The 21,649-nt window shown below is 38.3% G+C and overlaps 1 protein-coding gene across 1 annotated transcript in view; it reads left to right on the plus strand.

The window, feature by feature from the left end:
- Positions 1-1,901: 1,901 nt before the first annotated feature.
- Positions 1,902-21,649, plus strand: part of CA13 (carbonic anhydrase 13) — a gene marked incomplete at both ends in the record, with an annotated part of 33,336 nt that continues 13,588 nt past the window's right edge. The window contains 3 exons of the mRNA XM_079722242.1: positions 1,902-1,938; positions 6,272-6,469; positions 17,247-17,365. Coding sequence (XP_079578368.1) covers positions 1,902-1,938; positions 6,272-6,469; positions 17,247-17,365 — 354 coding nt within the window. The remainder of the gene's footprint in view (positions 1,939-6,271; positions 6,470-17,246; positions 17,366-21,649) is intronic.

Consider the following 21,649-nt stretch of genomic DNA (forward strand, 5'->3'; position numbering starts at 1 on the left):
GTTTATAAAATATGAAACAGTTGATCTGAGACAAGGGCACCGTGAGAAAATGGCTCATGGAATTCTGAGCTTTCGCGATCTCTTTCACTGCATTCATACAGTGCATACATGTATCCCCAACTATATCTATAGACTTAGTGGAGAATAAGGGTGCTTAGCTAAGTAACCCAGACTTAACTTTTCAAGATAACATTCTTAAATAAATTTAAGATACTTATATATGTCTTATGTATCTTACATGTATTGTATTTATATATTTTATATACACCCATATATGTGTGTGTATATAAATATATATATGCATATTGTCTTCTGTGGTGAAAATGAATATAGATCAGACATTACTCTTAAAAGTTTGGTTCCTATTATATTCTTGGCATAAATGAACCCAGTTGTGCCACAGAATGTGGAATGTGGAAGCCTAGGCCTTCTCCTAGGTGCAAGAGAAGCATAAAGTTTATTGTGTTTAATGCTATATGAAGTGCAGCATTTCTTCTGTTTCATTCTAACCTCATTAAGATCTATATAAGCAGAAGGAGCTACAGGCTCACTGTGGGCTATTTAGGTCAGGTCTAAAGAAGAATAGTTCAAATTGATCCTTACTTAGTGGTCCCTGAACAATGCAGTGGTTACCCAAAGAGGGACTTCCTGGGACTTGCAATTGCCACATTATGCAGCTGCGATGTGATGGCAAGAGAAAATGAAAGATATTTTAACGCCACTCTTAAGTCTTTTATGGAGGCTCATGCCAATTAAGACCTCTTTGCATTAGTTTGTCTCTAAGTAACACTGCACAATTCAATTTGAAAGTTCACATAGACCTAACTCAAACCCTTACACGGCTGGAACAGTAATTATAATCCCGGCAGGTCACACAGTTTATTTTTCATTGGGAACCCAGAACACCCACACGAGGACAGAAATTCAAGGCTCTGCAGTCAGTTCCGTCGTCCGTCTAGGGCAGCAAGCCTACCAAGCATCCCTGCAGGGTCAAAAGGGCAACAGAATTTCAGGGCCGAGTATCAATAACCAGGCTTGGGTCCCTCACTCCCCAAGCCACAGGCCCACAGAGGGTGAGCGTTAGGGGAAGGGGGCAGCAAGAATGGGCGGGTGGGGATCGGCTCCTCTTTAAGAGGGACCTCTAGGCTTCAAGTAGCTGCGTTGATCTGGGGCCGGTTACTTAGTTTTTAAGCCTCATTCCCTTGTTTCCTAACTATTGGGAACTTATAGTGTCTTCCTCAAAAAACTGTTGTGAGGATCTAATGGGAAAATGCGGGTAAACGTCTTGGCTAAGACCCTGGCCTGTGGTAAGTCCTTAATAAATAGCAGAATTCTTTTTGTGGCTCTTATCATTGTCATTATTGCGCTGTATTGTCTTTGCAGTCACCTCCACCACGTCCATCCCCGCCCTCCTCACTTCTCCAGCCGGGCGGCTCCCGACCTGGGTGGCTCATTGATTCCCTGGAGGGCCCGCTGGGCAACACTTTCCTCTCTAGGATGACCGCTTCTCAGAAGGCAAGAAAGTCCCTCTGAAGCCCTTCTCTCTTTCTTTCCCTCCTCCCTCTCCATCTCCCCGCCTTCCTATCAAGCACTATCTCTTTCCCGAGTTCAAACAGTGAGAGGACTCGCACCGCAGGACTCAGCCGGGCTCCGAGCGCCCACCCCCCTACCCCCAGCCCCTTCGCCCTCCCTCGAGGGCGCCTTCTCTGCCCGCCACTGCCCCCTGGCGGACGAGGACGAGAGCGCCCTGGCCCCGGGGTTCAAGGTCTCTCCCGGTCCCCCGCGGCCCCCGCCCTAAGCTGGGCCCCCGCCACCCCCACGCAAGCTCGCTCGCCCGGCCCGCTCCCTCCTTCTGCTAGCTGCCCCGCCACTACTTCTTCTGCCTGCCACCCCGAGGGACCATGGCGAGGTTCAGCTGGGGATACGGCGAGCACAATGGTGAGCGCCTTCCGCTGATGGGAGGGGTGAGGGAGGGGGCTCTGAGCCGGGGGCGGCCGAGGGGGACCGCCCGCTTCCCGGGGTCCACCGACCGCACTCTGCCAATCGACACTTAGCGAGAAACTTTTCGGTTTGTCTTTTGAATGAGCAGCGCTCCCCGGAGCCAAACGCAGGAAGCGAAGGGAAGGCTTAGTCCTGCGTGGACAGGGAAAGCGTCTCGGAGGCTGTTGATAGTGGGGGTGAGTTGGCGTGCGTTAGCCCTGTCACGATACCCCAGACCCCGAAATCTTCAGATATGTCCCCTCGCTTTCATTTGAAAAGCCAAAAACTTTCTCTAGTAGTAACTACTTATCAATCAAAGGCACCGAGTTTAGAAACCTGAGGACATATTTCAATGAATTGAGGACAAGTTTGCTTTCAGTCTTCTAAGCTCATTATCTCTACGGGGAAACAAATCATGGAAAATATTTGAAAATATACTTAAGAAATTTCAATGACTTGAATTGCAACATTGAAGATGTACGCTGCCTTCTTGTCAACCAATGTACCGCAACTTTCTTAATAGCTGTTAACTATAAAATATTCCCACAGCAACTTGCAGTTGGTTGAATGGTACTGCTGGTTTTAGCAAGATTTTAGGTTCTTTCTTAGAAATGAAGTTATATTTTAAGCTACGTCTGCATGCTTTCTCCTTCTCCTACACATCCTTTCAGAGACTGAGGAATTAGCAAAGGATCATTGACATTGTAACACGTTGGTAAAAATGTGTTTATTGATGGAACCAACAGGAATAATAAGATGTATACTTTTCTTCTTGTATATCCTAAATTATCAAAAGTAAACCATTTTTCTTGTTTTTATATTAAACTGAACTGATGATTTTCAAACAACCATTACTTGAAATGTTTGCAAAGTGACACCACGAAAGCCTTACAGTGAATCACTGTCAAAATTAGGTCTGAGAATAATGATAGTAATAATAATAATACTTTCTTGGATGAACATGCATATTATTCAGCAGTACTGTATAGTTAATTTTATAGAAAGCGTACTTTCACAAAGAAACAGAAAAGTTTCATTTCTAATTGTAGCCTTTTTGAGGCTATGACTAACTTGCCAGTTAAAAAATGGCAGCAGGTGAAAGTTAGAGTTTTAATAATGAAAGGTATAATTTAGGTGGATTTCTCTTTGAGACTACAATTATAATCTTACATTTTGCTAATTTTCAATTTATGTTTGGGGAAAAAACCTTCAAAACAAATTTCTTTTAATTTCCCTCTCTGCTGGAATAATTTCTGTTGTTATTTAATAGTCACTGGGTGTTAACAGTGCCCTCACTATGATTAGGAAGGAGAAGCGTATTTTCAATCAATGAGTATTGATTACTCTTTAATATGTTCTAAAATATTGGCTCCAATGAAGTGCATTTGAAATTTTAAAAATCCATCTTAGAAATATGTGAGGGAGATTAAGAGGTACAAACTTCCAGTTACAAAATAAATGAATCACGAGGATGAAATGTACAGTGTGGGGAATAAAGTTATGTAAACTTTTTACCTAAAGTAAAAAGTTATGTAATGTCTTTGTATGGTGACAGACGGTAAGTAGACTTATCATGGTGATCATTTTGAAGTGTATAAAAATATTGAATCACTGTGTTGTTCACTAGGTACTAACATAGGTAAATTATGCTTCAAAAACAAACAAACAAACCTAGAGAAGAAGAGATCAGGTTTATGATTACCAGAGTGGGTGGGAAGGGGGAATTGGATGAAAGTGGTCAAAAGGTACACACTTCCAGTTATAAAATAAATAAGTACTAGGGATTTAATGCACAACATGCTACATATAATAAACACGGCTGTATGTTATATATAAAAGTTGTCAAGAGAGTAAATCCTAAGAGTTCTCATCCCAAGGAAAAAAATATTTTTTCTATTTCTTTAATTTTGTATCTATATGAGATGATTGATATTCACTAAACATTGTGGTAATCATATCATGGGGTATGTAAGTCACATCATTATGCTGTACACCTTAAACTTACATAGTGCTGTATGTCAATTATATCTCAATAAAATTGGAGAAAACAGAAGAAAAAAATGAAAATTTGAAAACGTAAAAAAAAATTCATCTTAGAAAAGCCATTAACAAGGAGTGATTTTGTATTTCGGCTAAGAATTGTAGGACCATTCCCTGCTTTTAGATTCAATAGCTTTCTGAGGACCACACCTTTAAGTAGATCAACTTTGGCAAAATCCTATTGGAAATGTGCTGTATCCTGACTGGGCAAGTTTTGTTGCTTGCCAGTTTAGACTGGCAAGAGCAGTGAATGAGCAGACAAAAGGAAACTTTAGCTGGGAATAGTAGAAGTGATAAAATGGAACATCAAGAAGTGAGGCATTGGAAGTGGTTACCACCTTCACAAACAGCTTACAACTTCTTCCACAAACCTTTGACAATTTTATTAGTTTAGTTTAGGAAATGTGACAATCACTGAAAACTACCTATCTCTATGGATATTCAGAAAGTTCCTGAATCAATGGAAGAACTTCCGTATATCTCTATAACTATTTAAATGGGTTTAACGTTGCACGTAAAAGGCAAGGGAAATGAACCTACCATCACGGTTAATAGATAATATTGAGTAATGCAAAGTGCTATTATTTTTATTTTATTTTGGCTTGCCTCTGCTTTTAAAAATAGTTCTGGTTATAAAGGACTGGAAATAGGAGCATAAAGGAATTAAGAGGAGAAAGATGCTCTTTCCTGATTGGAAAAAAGTTAATATATTATGACATATGTGTTGCATACTTGAAATCCGAGTCTCATTAGGTTAACTCATACTTGTGGGCAGTGAAATAGAACATTTTTTTCACATGAAAGAAGGACGAGATTGTATACAAAAAGAGTGATAGAAAGGTAAATGAAAGTACTTAGTAAATAAAGAAATTCAATACCTTTTCTGTAATAAGATGTAACGAAGGACTTTTGATGTTCAGGTTGCTTTCAAGTCCAAAATGTATGATTCATAAGAGAACAATTTCTAAGTTATGTGTGTGGTTATGTATTCATGCTATGACTTTTTTGTACCTGTAAAGGAAATAATTTATGCTTTCTCTTTTGCAAAGAAGAAGAGTAATAAGGAGCATTAGCTTTAGAGATTGAAGCTGTTGATAATTGTGATATATTTGCATTTCTTGAAATTTCATTCTAAACCTTATCTTTAAAAAATATTTGTTGTTGTTAGTAACAAATGCTTAATTCATTGTCATGCTGTGTCATTTTAGTTAGTACTTGACTTTTAGAGAAATCAAATTAGTTGGTTAGTGAAGTAGGGAAAAGCTTAATCAGCAGCCATACTCTACAGACCTGGTGGAGGCGGTGTAAATTGCAGGCAGAGTAGAGGAGGAAATAAGAACCTCTAACCTGTAAAGTCCGTAGATTGGCTTGGAGCTTACTTGAAGCTGCAACCTTGCTGTTGATTTTGAGAGGCAGAACTTGAATGAGTCTCCCAGAGAAGTGAGAGTAGACAAGGGAATTGTCAGTTTATTGCTTCACCTCAGTTTATCAAACATGTGTTCGATTCGGGAACTTGATGCGGTTTTGACTTTGTGAATGAGGACCGGGATGACAATTGTACCTTGTATTGGAATTCAAATCTAATATTGGCAAAACAACCCTGGAAGGACCTTCCGAAATATAGAAAGAGAGAAATAAATTGTTGCCTGACTCTACTGCAGAAAACCAACAATATTACATTTCCTGACATGGTGCAGTCATTTTATATGTGAAAATTTTACATATTTCCTTAGTTTGCCTGTTGCACATTCACAGGAAATTGAGCTGAGGACTGGGTGACATGTGAAGATACAGTGAGTGATAGAAGTGGGGAGAGCATTTTAAAGAACCACACCCTTTTTTGCTACACAGCTTTCTCAGCTCCGTTAGTTCTTTCAGCCCATAAACCTGACCTGTGGAGCTATCACAGCTCATTCTTGGAGCTGAGACTGAATCTCATTGTTTTCAACGATGAATTGTACTCTTGTTTTTAGTTCAGCAGAAGGCATTTGTGAAGTACTTTATAAAACTTACATGCTCTTTTGTCTACAAGGGTGAGTTTAATTCTGAAGATGAATTAAGGCAAACCAGGAAGTTTCCATACCTATAATAAAAGCAGTTGGTCTTGTAAAACAAAGTGCTGAAGGTAAAGATCGCATTTTATTAATCTTTGTATTTTCTTCAATGTCAAGTACAGTGCATTGCACTCAACAAGTATTTGTTGAATGAAATAACTTATTCAGTCCTTTTCTTTTGGTCCTATATGTTAAAGGTCCTATTCATTGGAGTGAATTTTTCCCTATTGCTGATGGAAATCAACAATCTCCAATTGAGATTAAAACCAAAGAAGTGCAATATGATTCTTCCCTCCGACCTCTTAGTATCAAGTATGACACAAGCTCAGCTAAAATCATCAGTAATAGTGGCCATTCCTTCAATGTTGACTTTGATGACACAGAGGACAAATCAGGTTGGCTTTTCTTTTTTTTCTTGGTTGGGGTGAGGAGCTTGGTTGATTGGATGGCACATTCTTATCTTTCATATTTGAATTACCTATGCACTGTGTGTTCCTTATTAGTACTTTGCTAGAACTTATAGTAAAAGTTTTGTTTGATTAGTTCATGGAATAATGTCTTTCACATGGTGAATAAATAATAGACCAACCCAAGAAAAAAAACTAGTTTATATGTTAATTTAAAAACTGAGTGAAGTAGAAAAGAGCATTTCCTTTTAAAATGAACATTTAATCCTTATTCAAGTATACCTCCTGCCCAAAGAATAGATGATATCAAGTTTAAAAGTAAGATTAAAGAGAAGATCAGAGAGAATCATATTTTGGAACACTTTTTAAGGCTTCCGAAAAATTATTTTTATTTTAAGGCTAATATTAGGATAATGCTGTATTTACTCTATTAACGAAAAATAAATTTTAAAAATCCTTAATTGGAAGAAAATCTTCACTTATTCATTAAGCTCAGATTTAGTTTAGTAATAATATCTTGTGTTTATGTAGTGCTATATTGTTAGCAAAAATTATAAGCCCATTACATTTCTTCCTCATATTTGTTAAATTCATAAAAGTGATTCACTTTCATCAGAGCAACTTAAAAAATGCATAAGGAAAGATTAACACATGGTATTTTTCAACTTTTAGGTGGGTGGAGAAGTAACCTCACTTTTTACATATATTAAATTGTCTTTCCTTCAGGCCCTCAGTTTTATGAATCTGTATTAATAGATATGGTTGATGTGATGGTACATTATAAAAGTAGTCCGAGGTTTCTAAGTACAAAGTTTATACCACCCATAATGGTAGTTTGATACTGTTTATGATCTCTCAAAAAACTGAGGTTATCCATTCCTATTTTTAGAATAAGAAATGATTAGATTGTACTTCATCTAAAACTTTCTCACAAAAAACCTTAGTCATAAAAAATTCTTACTTTAATTTGCTCAGTGATGATCCTGGTCTTCTCTCTCTCTCTCTCCCTCTCTTTCCCTCTCTCTTCCTCTCATTTTCCCTCTACTTTGGGTTAATCAGTGGAAATAGTTTGTCTGTGTTTCCAGATTTGACGCTGCATCATGATTCTCATTCTTCTGTCTCAAGATAAATGAAGAGAATGTTTCATGGTGATTTGGTGGATTAAATTAATTAAAACGTAGAAACCGCCATGGCTAAAATAAATTGTTGCTGGTTTTTATTTTTCTTTGGTACAAACTATAAAAAACATAAAGATACTTCTGTAACAAGCCATTTTAACTTGAGTAAAACAGTCTCCATTTTATAAAGAAGCCATTCTTACCAAGGTTAACTCTCAGTCCCACCAGTCAAGAGACCACAGGCGTGAAACCTTCCTCATGGTCCTGGCAGGGCTTCTTTGGCTGGGCAGCTGCACAACCAGTGGTTAACCTGTGGGGAGCCACTCTTCAGAATTTTAATAGTCCTTTAAAAAGCAACAGGTAGATGTGAAATTCACACAGGAAGAAATTCATTAGAGACAACTCCTATTGGCTGTAGCAGACAAGGGTGTTCTCCCCCTAGCTTCTGGTTTTTCAGAACACAGACAAGGTCCCCTCTCTCAGGGAATCACACCTGACTGGCCCCGTCACCCCTCCTGTGGCATCCCAGGCCTGTCCTCTTACAGAACTTCCCACATTGCATTGTGACTGCCAGTTGGTTCTTTCCACTCAGCTAAAGGCTCCCTGTAAGCAGCAGGGAGGCACACAGAGGGTACTCAATAAACGTATGTTTCAGTTAAAAGCATTTTTTTGGTCTGATGTTTCTTGGAGGATATGAACAACACCATGGTATGGCATTAGGGTACAGAATGCATTAGTATATGTAGGTGAAGTCCCGATAGAATTACAAACCACCAGAAATCAATTAATATTTACCATTTGACACCTAAATAGTTTGAACATTGGTGGATTATTCATTGTTTGAACATTTAATTTTTAAAAGCTGTGGTACTAATTTTTTAAGTTTTAATAAATGAAATAGTTCCTGGCATATAGTAAATACTAAATAACTACTAATAACTAGTAATAAAAGAATAATAAATAATAATGGTCTGTGTCCTTTCTGTGGACAAGATATGTTGTGCTGAAATTTTAAAAAGATGTCAAAAGGAAGGAAGCTGCTTTCTTGCTAAGAAAGGCCTACTAGGAATGCTAGTAACTTGATGGATTCAGTGACTGTTCTTTAATTTTCATCTCTAAAAATTGTCAATTTCTCAGTTATAATCCTGTTATCTAGTTCTAGGTAACTGCCTGAAGTTAACCAAATGTACAAGATCTTAAATTATATATTAAAAAAGAAAAAAAAACCAGCAAAAGATGGGGGGTAAGCATACCTTAGTTGTGTGATCCAAGCCCCCCCCACCCTGAGCCAAGATATACAGGAAACTAAATTGGCAATCTGTGACAATGATGTATTATAAAACTTTATTATAATTATGTTTCCTTCTGTAAGTTTCTTGAGGATAGGGATGGCCTTGTTCATTGTGTACTTAGTATTGAACACAGTTGCTGGCCCATTATAAGCTCTTAAGAATTGTTGAATGAATGAATGATCAGAGAGTAACTTGGTGTGCACATGCTCAGAGCAAAGGAAGCAAGAAGCCAGACTAATGAAGACTGTCCTGGCTCTGAAAAGAATTCAAGCCCCAGTAGCTAGGACCATTCCTATCTTCATTCTTTCTTTCTCTTTCTCTCTCTCACTATAATCCTGGCAGATCTGTGCTCTTTGTTTCTTCTTTTCCTAGATTCCAAGCAAAATACAGACATGCTGTTCATTTAGTTTTACTTCAGAGAACTGTTTGCCATACAGTGATCAATCAAAGACTTTTATTAGATTCACAAGTCCTAAGACTATGCTCTTTAGTGATGCCCAGGTCACTTCAGTAGCATCCTTACAAACTGAAGTTTATGGGGGAGTGTTTCTACAGGTGAGGTCTCTTTCTTACTTTATGTTAGTAACATTTATTGATCCGGGCACTGTCCCAGGCATTGGGTATACAAGAGAATGAGATCAATTCTGCCTTAAAGGAGTTTGTATCCTAATGAGATAGACAGTAAATGAGTGAACAGCCAAGTGTTTTGCTTTTTAAATGAATTTTTTCTGATTTTTGTTTTGCCAGCCTTGCTTATCATTTTAGGCAGCTGACTACAGTGTAGTTTCTGAAAGTGAGTAGAGTAAGCAAATTACTAACAATCAAAAAACAAAAAGTTAACCACCCAACATAGGAGCACCACAATACATAAGGCAAATACTAACAGCCATAAAAGGGGAAATCGACAGTAACACATTCACACTAGGGGACTTTAACACCTCACTTTCACCAATGGACAGATCATCCAAAATGAAAATAAATAAGGAAACACAAGCTTTAAAGGATACATTAAACAAGATGGACTTAATTGATATTTATAGGACATTCCATCCAAAAACAACAGAATACACATTTTTCTCAAGTGCTCATGGAACACTCTCCAGGATAGATCATATCTTGGGTCACAAATCAAGCCTTGGTAAATTTAAGAAAGTTGAAATTGTATCAAGTATCTTTTCCGACCACAACGCTATGAGACTAGATATCAATTACAGGAAAAGAGCTGTAAAAAATACAAACACATGGAGGCTAAACAATACACTACTTAATAAGGAAGTGATCACTGAAGAAATCAAAGAGGAAATCAAAAAATACCTAGAAAAAAATGACAATGGAGACACGACGACCAAAAACCTATGGGATGCAGCAAAAGCAGTTCTAAGAGGGAAGTTTATAGCAATACAAATCCACCTTAAGAAACAGGAAACATCTTGAGTAAACAACCTGAGTTTGCACCTAAAGCAATTAGAGAAAGAAGAACAAAAACATCCCAAAGTTAGCAGAAGGAAAGAAATCATAAAAATCAGATCAGAAATAAATGAAAAAGAAATGAAGGAAACGATAGCAAAGATCAATAAAACTAAAAGCTGGTTCTTTGAGAAGATGAACAAAATTGATAAACCATTAGCTAGACTCATCAAGAAAAAAGAGAGAAGACTCAAATCAATAGAATTAAAAATGAAAAAGGAGAAGTAACAACTGACACTGCAGAAATACAAAAGATCATGAGAGATTACTACAAGCAACTCTATGCCAATAAAATGGACAACCTGGAAGAAATGGACAAATTCTTAGAAATGCACAACCTGCCAAGACTGAATCAGGAAGAAATAGAAAATATGAATAGACCAATCACAAGCACTGAAATTGAAACTGTGATTAAAAATCTTCCAACGAACAAAAGCCCAGGACCAGATGGCTTCACAGGCGAATTCTATCAAACATTTAGAGAAGAGCTAACACCTATCCTTCTCAAACTCTTCCAAAATATATCAGAGGAAGGAACACTCCCAAACTCATTCTACGAGGCTACCATCACCTTGATACCAAAACCAGACAAGGATGTCACAAAGAAAGAAAACTACAGGCCAATATCACTGATGAGCATAGATGCAAAAATCCTCAACAAAATACTAGCAAACAGAATCCAACAGCACATTAAAAGCATCATACACCATGATCAAGTGGGGTTTATTCCAGGAATGCAAGGATTCTTCAACATACGCAAATCAATCAACGTGATACACCATATTAACAAATTGAAGGAGAAAAACCATATGATCATCTCAATAGATGCAGAGAAAGCTTTCGACAAAATTCAACACCCATTTATGATAAAAACCCTGCAGAAAGTAGGCATAGAGGAAACTTTCTTCAACATAATAAAGGCCATATATGACAAACCCACAGCCAACATCATCCTCAATGGTGAAAAACTGAAACCATTTCCAGTAAGATCAGGAACAAGACAAGGTTGCCCACTCTCACCACTCTTATTCAACATAGTTTTGGAAGTTTTAGCCACAGCAATCAGAGAAGAAAAGGAAATAAAGGAATCCAAATCGGAAAAGAAGAAGTAAAGCTGTCACTGTTTGCAGATGACATGATACTATACATAGAGAATCCTAAAGATGCTACCAGAAAACTACTAGAGCTAATCAATGAATTTGGTAAAGTAGCAGGATACAAAATTAATGCAGAGAAATCTCTGGCATTCCTGTACACTAATGATGAAAAATCTGAAAGTGAAATCAAGAAAACACTCCCATTTACCATGGCAACAAAAAGAATAAAATACCTAGGAATAAACCTACCTAAGGAGACAAAAGACCTGTATGCAGAAAATTATAAGACACTGATGAAAGAAATTAAAGAGGATACAAATAGATGGAGAGATATACCATGTTCCTGGATTGGAAGAATCAATATTGTGAAAATGACTCTATTACCCAAAGCAATCTACAGATTCAATGCAATCCCTATCAAACTACCACTGGCAGTTTTCACAGAACTAGAACAAAAAAATTCACAATTTGTATGGAAACACAAAAGACCCCGAGTAGCCAAAGCAACCTTGAGAATGAAAAACGGAGCTGGAGGAATCAGGCTCCCTGACTTCAGACTCTACTACAAAGCTACAGTAATCAAGGCAGTATGGTACTGGCACAAAAACAGAAAGATAGATCAATGGAACAGGATAGAAAGCCCAGAGATGAACCCACGCACATATGGTCACCTTATCTTTGATAAAGGAGGCAGGAATGTACAGTGGAGAAAAGACAGCCTGTTCAATAAGTGGTGCTGGGAAAACTGGACAGGGACATGTAAAAGTATGAGATTAGATCACTCCCTAACACACCATACACAAAAATAAGCTCAAAATGGATTAAAGACCTAAATGTAAGGCCAGAAACTATCAAACTCTTAGAGGAAAACATAGGCAGAACACTCCATGACATAATTCACAGCAAGATCCTTTTTGACCCACCTCCTAGAGAAATGGAAATAAAAACAAAAATAAACAAATGGGACCTAAGGAAACTTCAAAGCTTTTGCACAGCAAAGGAAACCATAAACAAGACCAAAAGACAACCCTCAGAATGGGAGAAAATAGTTGCAAATGAAGCAACTGACAAAGAATTAATCTCCAAAATATATAAGCAGCTCATGCAGCTCAATAGCAAAAAAACAAATAACCCAATCCAAAAATGGGCAGAAGACCTAAATAGACAGTTCTCCACAGAAGATATACAGACTGCCAACAAACAGATGAAAGAATGCTCAACATATTTAATCGTTAGAGAAATGCCAATCAAAACTACAATGAGGGGCTCCCCTGGTGGCACAGTGGTTGAGAGTCCGCCTGCCGATGCAGGGGACACGGGTTCGTGCCCCGGTCTGAGAAAATCCCACATGCCGTGGAGCGGCTTGGCCCATGGGCCATGGCCACTGAGCTTGCGCTTCTGGAGCCTGTGCTCCACAACGGAAGAGGCCACAACAGTGAGAGGCCCGCATACCGCAAAAAAAAAAAAAAAAAAAAAAAACTACAATGAGATATCATCTCACACCAGTCGGAATGGCCATCATCAAAAAATCTAGAAACAATAAATTCTGGAGAGGGTGTGGAGAAAAGGGAACACTCTTGCACTGCTGGTTGGAATGTGAATTGGTACAGCCACTATGGAGAACAGTATGAAGGTTCCTTAAAAAACTAAAAATAGAACTACCATATGACCCAGCAATCCCACTACAGGGCATATACCCTGAAAAAACGTAATTCAAAAAGACTCATGTTCCAAAATGCTTATTGCAGCTCTATTTACAATAGCCCAGAGATGGAAACAACCTAAGTGTTCATCATCTGATGAATGGATAAAGAAGATGTGGCACATATATACAATGGAATATTACTCAGCCATAAAAAGAAATGAAATTGAGCTATTTGTAATGAGGTGGATAGACCTAGAGTCTGTCATACAGAGTGAAGTAAGTCAGAAAGAGAAAGACAAATACCGTATGCTAACACATATATATGGAATTTAAGAAAAAAAAATGTCATGAAGAACCTAGGGGTAAAACAGGAATAAAGACACAGACCTACTTGAGAATGGACTTGAGGATATGGGGAGGGGGAAGGGTAAGCTGTGACAAAGCGAGAGAGAGGCATGGACATATATACACTACCAAACGTAAAGTAGATAGCTAGTGGGAAGCAGCCTCATAGCACAGGGAGATCAGCTCGGTGCTGTGTTACCACCTGGAGGGGTGGGATAGGGAGGGTGGGAGGGAGGGAGACGCAAGAGGGAAGGGGTATGGGAACAGATGTATATGTATAACTGATTCACTTTTTTATAAAGCAGAGACTAATACACCATTGTGAAGCAATTATACTCCAATAAAGTTGTAAAAAAAAAAAAAGTTATGTTCAATAGAGTAATGCATATGTTCGTAGTTGGTCTCTGCAGCATATAGCAAATGACAGATATCATTTTACTAAGTTATTAAAATTTTCTCAGACTTTAAAATTAACTCTGGTTTCTTGATCTCTGTAGATCTCTTATATGAAAGTTTTATTTGGAATAGACTTTTTAAAAAAATCTTAATGGAGGGATACATGGAGTATTATATATATATATATATATATATATATATATATATATATATATATATATATATATATATATATATATGCTAAGTGTGATTTTGGAGAAATAATTACTAGTTTTCAAACATAAGATGGAAATAATATATGTTTATTCATCTAGGTTGGAAAGTAAGATGAATAATTTGAGTCTTTAAAACACTAAATTGGGCTTCCCTGGTGGCACAGTGGTTGGGCATCCGCCTGCCGATGGAGGGGACACGGGTTCGTGCCCTGGTCCGGAAGGATCTCACATGCCATGGAGCGGCTGGGCCCATGAGCCATGGCCGCTGAGCCTGCGCATCCGGAGCCTGTGCTCCGCAACAGGAGAGGCCATAGCAGTGAGAGGCCCGCATACCGCCAAAAAAAAAAAAAAAAAAAAAAACACAAAATCAAAAACAAAAAACAACACTAAATCATCCTCATTAAAAATTACTTTTTGTCACCATTATTCATTTTATATCATAGTTTAGCTGTTTAGTTGTTTTATTATAGACCATCTCAACGTTGGTGATTAACCTTCATATTTTGACTCATTTTTTCCCCCTCTGTGTTTCTTTGGTAGAGCACTGCTCCAAGATAATGGTCTTCATGATTAGACATTTGCTGATCATAGTCCCAGGTTGGATATTTTAGTTAAAACACTCAAAGTCCAGATATGTAAAGAGTAAGGCAATCTCTGTTGCTTAACTAAGCAGAGCTGTGCTAATCTGGCTTTAAACCCTGGATTCAGAGCAGGCTTTCCAGAGATCAACCAGTACTCTTGGATGTTTCCCTAATAATGTGTGTGTCTTTTGGTATCACTTTCTTTCTCCTGAGCCAGCTTGTTTGCATCTTCTCCCAAAGTCAATTCCACATCCATCACTCAAGCTCTTAAGCTGCTTTTTATCTGTGAAGGAATGACTTCATGGTTCAGCTCAGGTCTTATTATGCAATAGCAAGGGAAAAAGAGACAATAGAGCTGTTGATTTCTTTTTGTTTGGAATGCCATTGCATCCATGCTCTATGGAGTCAGGGAAATGATCCTTTTAAATTAATTTATCTGTGAATCATCTTTGAAACTGTTTGTTTAAATACAAATCAAATATTTTATTCATTCCTTCATCAAATATTTATTGTGCATCTCCTCTGTGATGGTTACTGTGCTAGGTGATGGGATGGGTACAACAGAGACCCGAGCAGATGGTCTCTGCCCTCGTGAACATTGTTCCGTGGGAGAAGAAACAGTACAATTTTCTGTTTGTGACAGAGTAACAGAAGAGCGAGCCCTAGAGTCTGGTGTAAGTGGCTCTCCCTTCTCTTTTATTTTTCACAGGGCTCTGAACATAGCTATCTTTATTTATTGTAAAGAAATCTGGATGCAAATGAATCTAAAGGAAGCCCCAACCATTCAACCTTACAAAAGATTTTATTACATACGCTCCCATTTTTTTTTTCCCCTTAGTCAGTTTCAGGAATTGTAGAAGTTAAAGAACATCCAGTCCAATCTCCTAATTAAACAAACAATCACAAATATAGACAAGAAAGCTGAAGCCCATAGAGGCTTAAATGAGTTTTGAAAGGTGGCATAGTTTAGTAGCCAAGCTGGGACTATTCCCACGTCTGCTGATTCCAACTACTATACCAACTCTTAATTACTGGTGTTCAACTTTAGCCGAGTCAAACCAAGTAAGGGAGAAATGAGTTCAGTTGGTCTGGTCAATACAGATGGCAGTCTGGATCATTCTTTCTCCTACAGTATAGCTCAAAGAGGAGTGTGCCTTAGGCAAATGTATTATCTTGTCCTTTTTTTGTTGTTGTTGTTTGTAGAAAACTGCATGTGATACCTCTTAACATCTTTTGCTTCTTATATATGGTGCATAATTCTTGACAAATTTTGAGATATATATATATATATATATATATATATATATATATATATATATATATATATATATCTTCTGAAGAGGAGGGTAATTTAAATCAAACTATTGTTTAAGGCTGCACCATACCAATCCAACACTTAATCCTGTTGGAATGTCTATGAGACATTAGCAGTGCTTTTGATGTAATCAGCATGCGATGCTCCCATATCTTCACATATCCTTTAAAACATGCTCAATAAAGATTAATTGGGAGGAGACAGCTTAGGACTATGTTTTCTACTAAAAAGCTTTTCTGTATACTTAAGATATGATTCTATTGCCACGGTTTTAGAGATCATATGTGTTGAGGCAAAGTACTAAAATATACTCTGCCAAAGTGACAAAGATATGATGGATTATTTCAAAAGAGTTAATTTTGTCCTGTATTTCATGTTTCCCCAAGAAGATAGAATTTCAAGTATAAAAGACATGCTTACTTTGCCAGTTTTTGTAGTAATCATAACAGCAATAAAATAGTAATAATAACTACCGTGTCCAGCATGCTGACTTTCTGCCAGGCAGTGATAAGTGCTTTGTGTTCAATTTTCCTTCTGTTTTCACAACAGCATCAGGAGGAGGTAACATTACTCTCTGGAGATTATAGACAGGAGAGCTGAGGTTTCAAAGTTAAAGGATTTGTGCAAGATGACACAGTTAGTAAATAGAGCGTGAGCCCCTGGACTCCTAATGCTGAAACCTGTTCTCTGACCGTATTGCTAGGCTGCTCTACCGTGTTCAAGATGGAGCTCTTAGCACATCACATTTTTTTGTGTGTGTGTGTGGTACGCGGGCCTCTCACTGTTGCGGCCTCTCCCGTTGCAGAGCACAGGCTCCGGACGCGCAGGCTCAGCGGCCATGGCTCACGGGCCCAGCCGCTCCGCGGCATGTGGGATCTTCCTGGACCGGGGCACGAACCCGTGTCCCCTGCATCGGCAGGCAGACTCTCAACCACTGCGCCACCAGGGAAGCCCAGCACATTACATTTTTATATAGAGAGGCTGATATCGTCCGTTAAACAGAGCAATTCTTTACCTCTACAAACTCCCAGTTTCTGCTACTTTTAACCAGTGTGTCTGTTTTGATTTACAAGATATTCCTTAAAAATCTGTATTGTGGACTCTTTAACCTTTTAAAATGTTTATTTTTACTCTTCATATATTTAAAAGTTATATTCCTATCAGCCATCTGAATGACATTTATAGAAAATTCCTTGGAGGACATTGTTGAGTGATCCAGGGAGATGCTGTGGGTTGTGACAGGATGTGTAATTTTTTTTTTCTTGCTGACAATTTAAAATGTATTGGTGTTTAGTTCTGCGTGGGGGTCCTCTCACCGGAAGCTACAGGTTACGACAGTTTCACCTTCACTGGGGGTCCACCGATGATCACGGCTCTGAACACGTTGTGGACGGCATGGGATATGCTGCAGAGGTGAGCCATCAGACTTGTATTCATCATTCAGAGTTTTTCTATGTGATGGGATTTGGGGGACACAGAAGACAACTCTCCTTATGCCAGATTAGGTATCTCAGTGGCTGAAATCACTTTATTCTGTCAGCATGAGAGTTTATCAACATGAGAGCCACACGTTTGGCCCTTCTGAGTCTTAGAGATTAGGGTTTTTGTGCCCATTTTAGAAATGAATAAACTGGAGACTTAGAGAGACTAAGTAACTTATCCAGCTAGGAAGCAGTTGAGATGGCTTGAAACCCAGGTCTGTCTGATACCAGTTATAAACTCGGTTGTATTTCCTGAAAAGCCAGTGAGAAGGGAGAGAAAGAAACATTTGGCTTAGGGCCAACTGTGTACACATTTGGTCCAGACACAAATATATACTAAGATCATGTAAAGTCCATATAATAGAGTTAACAGTAACTGGCCAAGTTCCTCTTAGGGAAAAAAAGTAAAGTCACAAACTCTCCTAAACTCTACATTACCGCTACAACCCCAGGTATTAAAATGGAGTTTCTGTTAATTATTCAGGTCATTGGTAAAGCAGAATAGGATGAAGTGTTCATTGACTTGTTTTTTTCCATTGGGTAGTGAGCTTCTTTTCCTTATAATCATATTCATTAATAATATTCTACTTTTTCTAATCCTCTGGTTAAAGGACAAAGCGTAATATGCTTCAAGCTTTAAAACAGTTAAATATTGCTAACACCCAGCTTTACCATGAGATGAAAGTGAATTATTGTGTGACTCAACCAAAGCTACTTATATGAAAATATATAATGTGGCTTGTGAGTCGCTTAGGCAAGACAGAGCAAATGTTACCAGGTAAGTACAGTTTTTCTTCATTTATCTTGTGATTACTGACCTGTGGAGTTGAGACCCTTTTTTATAGCCCTGCTGTTCAGAGAGATTCAGCAAACAGACTTCTTTCCAGTTTTATGTTTCTGTTGACTTATACATCTGCTTTCTGACACTATCAGCCAAAATGTCCTTTTTGCCTACTGAAACACTTCTTGCTTGAGGCCAAGTGCTTAGGGTATGGGACCTGCTCTTTCCTTGGGGTGGAGGAATAAAACCTACATCCAAAGTGGACAAAAGATGCCAAGAATGTACAAAGCAGAACTCCTGAATCTGTACAGTGTCTCAGTTTATATCACCTACTGAATAGTTTTCATGCTTGCTTTCTAAAGTTTTGTGTTCTAAATTTGACATGTTCTAACTTTCAAAAGCTTTGTGTAGTTTAAGAGCTGGCTTTGGATCACTGAACTGTAATTTTCCTAAGCCACTTAGGGAAATTGGTCACATTGCTTTATGTTTACACCTTCTAACTTCATAAACTTGAAAGTATACTCTCAGAGAGGTTGACTCTGAGTTGGCAAGTGGTTTCCTGGAAAGGGCCCTCATATATCCTGAAATTAGTCAGAGGTTCAGAGTCCTTACTTGCAGAGCAAGGGCCGTCTTTGTAGGTTTTCCTTCTTGAAGAAGATGAAGCTTTAAAATAAATAAATAAATAAATAAATAAATAAGAAGATGAAGCTTTGACTGGAATTTCACACTGTTTTTTAATGTATGTTTAAGGCTATTTATTTCATTTGTTCATGCATTAATGCATTCATTCATTCTTTGAAGAATTCATTGAGATCCTAGCATGTCCCCATCTTGGCCCAACTTACTCGTACTCATCCTGAAGGGAGTGCTGGGAAGGAGGAGGGATGGGTCAGGAGACACTTCCTCATGGAAGAGGCTTTACCCAAACCTGAAGAGGAGTAGGAGTGAGCCAGGCAAAGGGGAGAGCACCTGCATAGACTCATGTATGAGGACTGGGGCTGGGAAAGAGTATAACATATTCTCACATATCTGAAGAACAGAATGGCCAGTGTGATTAGAGCACGAAGTAAAAAGGGGAGAGTTGTCAGGGGTAAAGTTGGGAGGCTAGAGGCATCTGATCTTATTAAGGTAAGTCACGTGAGTATTGCAAACTGTATTCTAAATGCAACAAGAAGCCACTGATTGGCTTTGAATCAGGAAGTGATCATACACGTGTTTTAAAAATATCACTCAAACTATAGTTTGAGAATAGATTGGGTTGAAGCAGGAGTGGATAAAGGGAACCAGTCAAGAGGCTTTCGGGAATGTTCCAGGTAATAGGACATAGTGCAGCTGGAGGGCTGGCTGGCTGGAAGTGCCGCCTCAGTGGGGTGATTGGTGATTACTTGGGGTTGAGGGTGAGGGAGGGAAGGAGTCAGTGTTTCTGGCTTGAGATAGGAATGTAACTGGAAGAAGAGGAAGTCTGGGTCAGACCTCAGGGTTGGTGGGTGTTCAAGGTCGACAATAAACAAATAAATAAATTGGATGTGGTCAGTTCTTTGATAGGAACAATACCATATGATCTGGTAGAGTAACTGGGTGCTTAAGAAAGGCCTCTTCAAAGTGATCAGTGAATTAAGACTGAATGACCAGCAGAAGCCACTCTGAGGAAATCTAGGGAGATCTTTCTGGTAAGTAGGAACAACAGGTCCAGGTGCTCTCAGGCAGAAATGAGGTTGGCATGTTCTAGAAGAGAAAGACATTAGCTTCCAGGATTGGAATTAATGAGAGAGGAGAAATTAGCCATGTTCCAGAGAGGCCTGCAGGGGCCATACCACGCTGGGCTTTGGGGGGGCTTGGTGAGCAGTTTGGAGTTTATCTTCATGTAGCAGGACAAAGACAATGGAGGGTTTTGAGCAGGGCAATGGCATGTTCTGCTTTACATTTTATAAAATATAACTAGCTGCTCCGTGGCTAAGAGTTTGGGCAACATTGAAGAAGCAGGGAGACAAGCTAGAAGCCTATGAACGTGTTCACACGAGCGATGATGGTGATTTGTACTATGGGGTGGTGGAGATGAAGACAGCTAGACGAATCCATATGTTTGGGGGATAAAATCCATGAGACTTGCCAAGGAGAAGGATGTCAAGATTGGAGGAAGGAAAAAGAGGAATCTAGAAACACTCTTAAGATTTTGGCTTGAGCAACCATGAGAATGGTTGTGCTATTTGCTGAGATGGGAAAGTCCAGGGAGGAGCAGGCTGCAGACAGGAATGAACTGTCTGTTTGGACATGTTAAGTTGGAGAGACAACTATAGATATTCTAGTCTCATGCTCAAATAGGCTACTGGATACAAACCTAGAGTTTAAAGAAAAGGTCAGGGTGGGAGATGGAGGTATTTGGGAGTCATTTGCATTGGGTTTCAGGTTCAAAAAATCCCTTTGAAAAAAAAGAAAAAAAAAGTATCCCTTTGTGCTTGGCTATCGAAGTGATTCCTAGGGGTTGTTTAGTTTTTCCAGCTACTTTCGTACCTAACTTCAGGACTATCATCAAGTTGTGTCCTCTTAAAAAATAAAAATATGAAGAAAAAAAGAAAGGAAAAAAAACATTTAAAGCTGTAACCTATAAAAATTTAATTTGGAGCCTAATCTAATGATTTGTGACATTACACAGATTAAACTAATCTAAATCATGAAAGACTTTATCCCGAGAGTCACCTATCTACAAAATGTAGGCTAATAGTTCACTGCATATTTGGAACTTTATCTGATTACAATTTATGCCAAATACATAATGAGTGTATTAAATATGTAGTTGATAGTAAAATTACAATTTCAACATTAATGAGCACATTTTATGTAGCAATAGTATGCAATTTAAAAATACTAAAGTTGAAAAATACTATTATTTAGAAATTGCTTTCCAATAGGGAAAAATCTTATTTCCATTTTTGCAGTGGCTACTATAACTTCTTGTCATTCAGTTCAAATCACTTTGGCTATCACTGTTAAGAAATGTGAGTTTGTTGTTTGTTTGAGTTTTAGTTCAAATTCAAATGCTAATAAAGCTGATATCAGTGGCTCTGAAAATACTGCTGCCAGTTAAGCAAAGTGTGTGGCAGAGAGAAGGACTTGTTTAAAAAAACAAAACATTTTTCTTGCTTTAGTCTCCTATAATATTTCAAACAATTGTTGTTTTTAACCAGTGGAAGGATATACAGATAGATTCATGTCTCTTTAGTTACACATTCATTTTCTAATCCGTTGGAGTTGTGAACATAAAGAGGGCATTTCACGTCTTTCTATCTCTTTGATGTCATCTCTTACAAAGTGAACTATGTTGGCAAGGAGCCACTTAAAACAACTTTAGCATACTTTCCTACCTCTCCCTTACAGTGGAACATCATCTGTCTCACGTGAACCACATGAATTTTGTTTCATCATCCAATGTTTTCA

Source organism: Hyperoodon ampullatus (assembly GCF_949752795.1).
Source record: "Hyperoodon ampullatus genome assembly, chromosome: 17".
In the NCBI taxonomy this organism is placed as follows: domain Eukaryota; kingdom Metazoa; phylum Chordata; class Mammalia; order Artiodactyla; family Ziphiidae; genus Hyperoodon; species Hyperoodon ampullatus.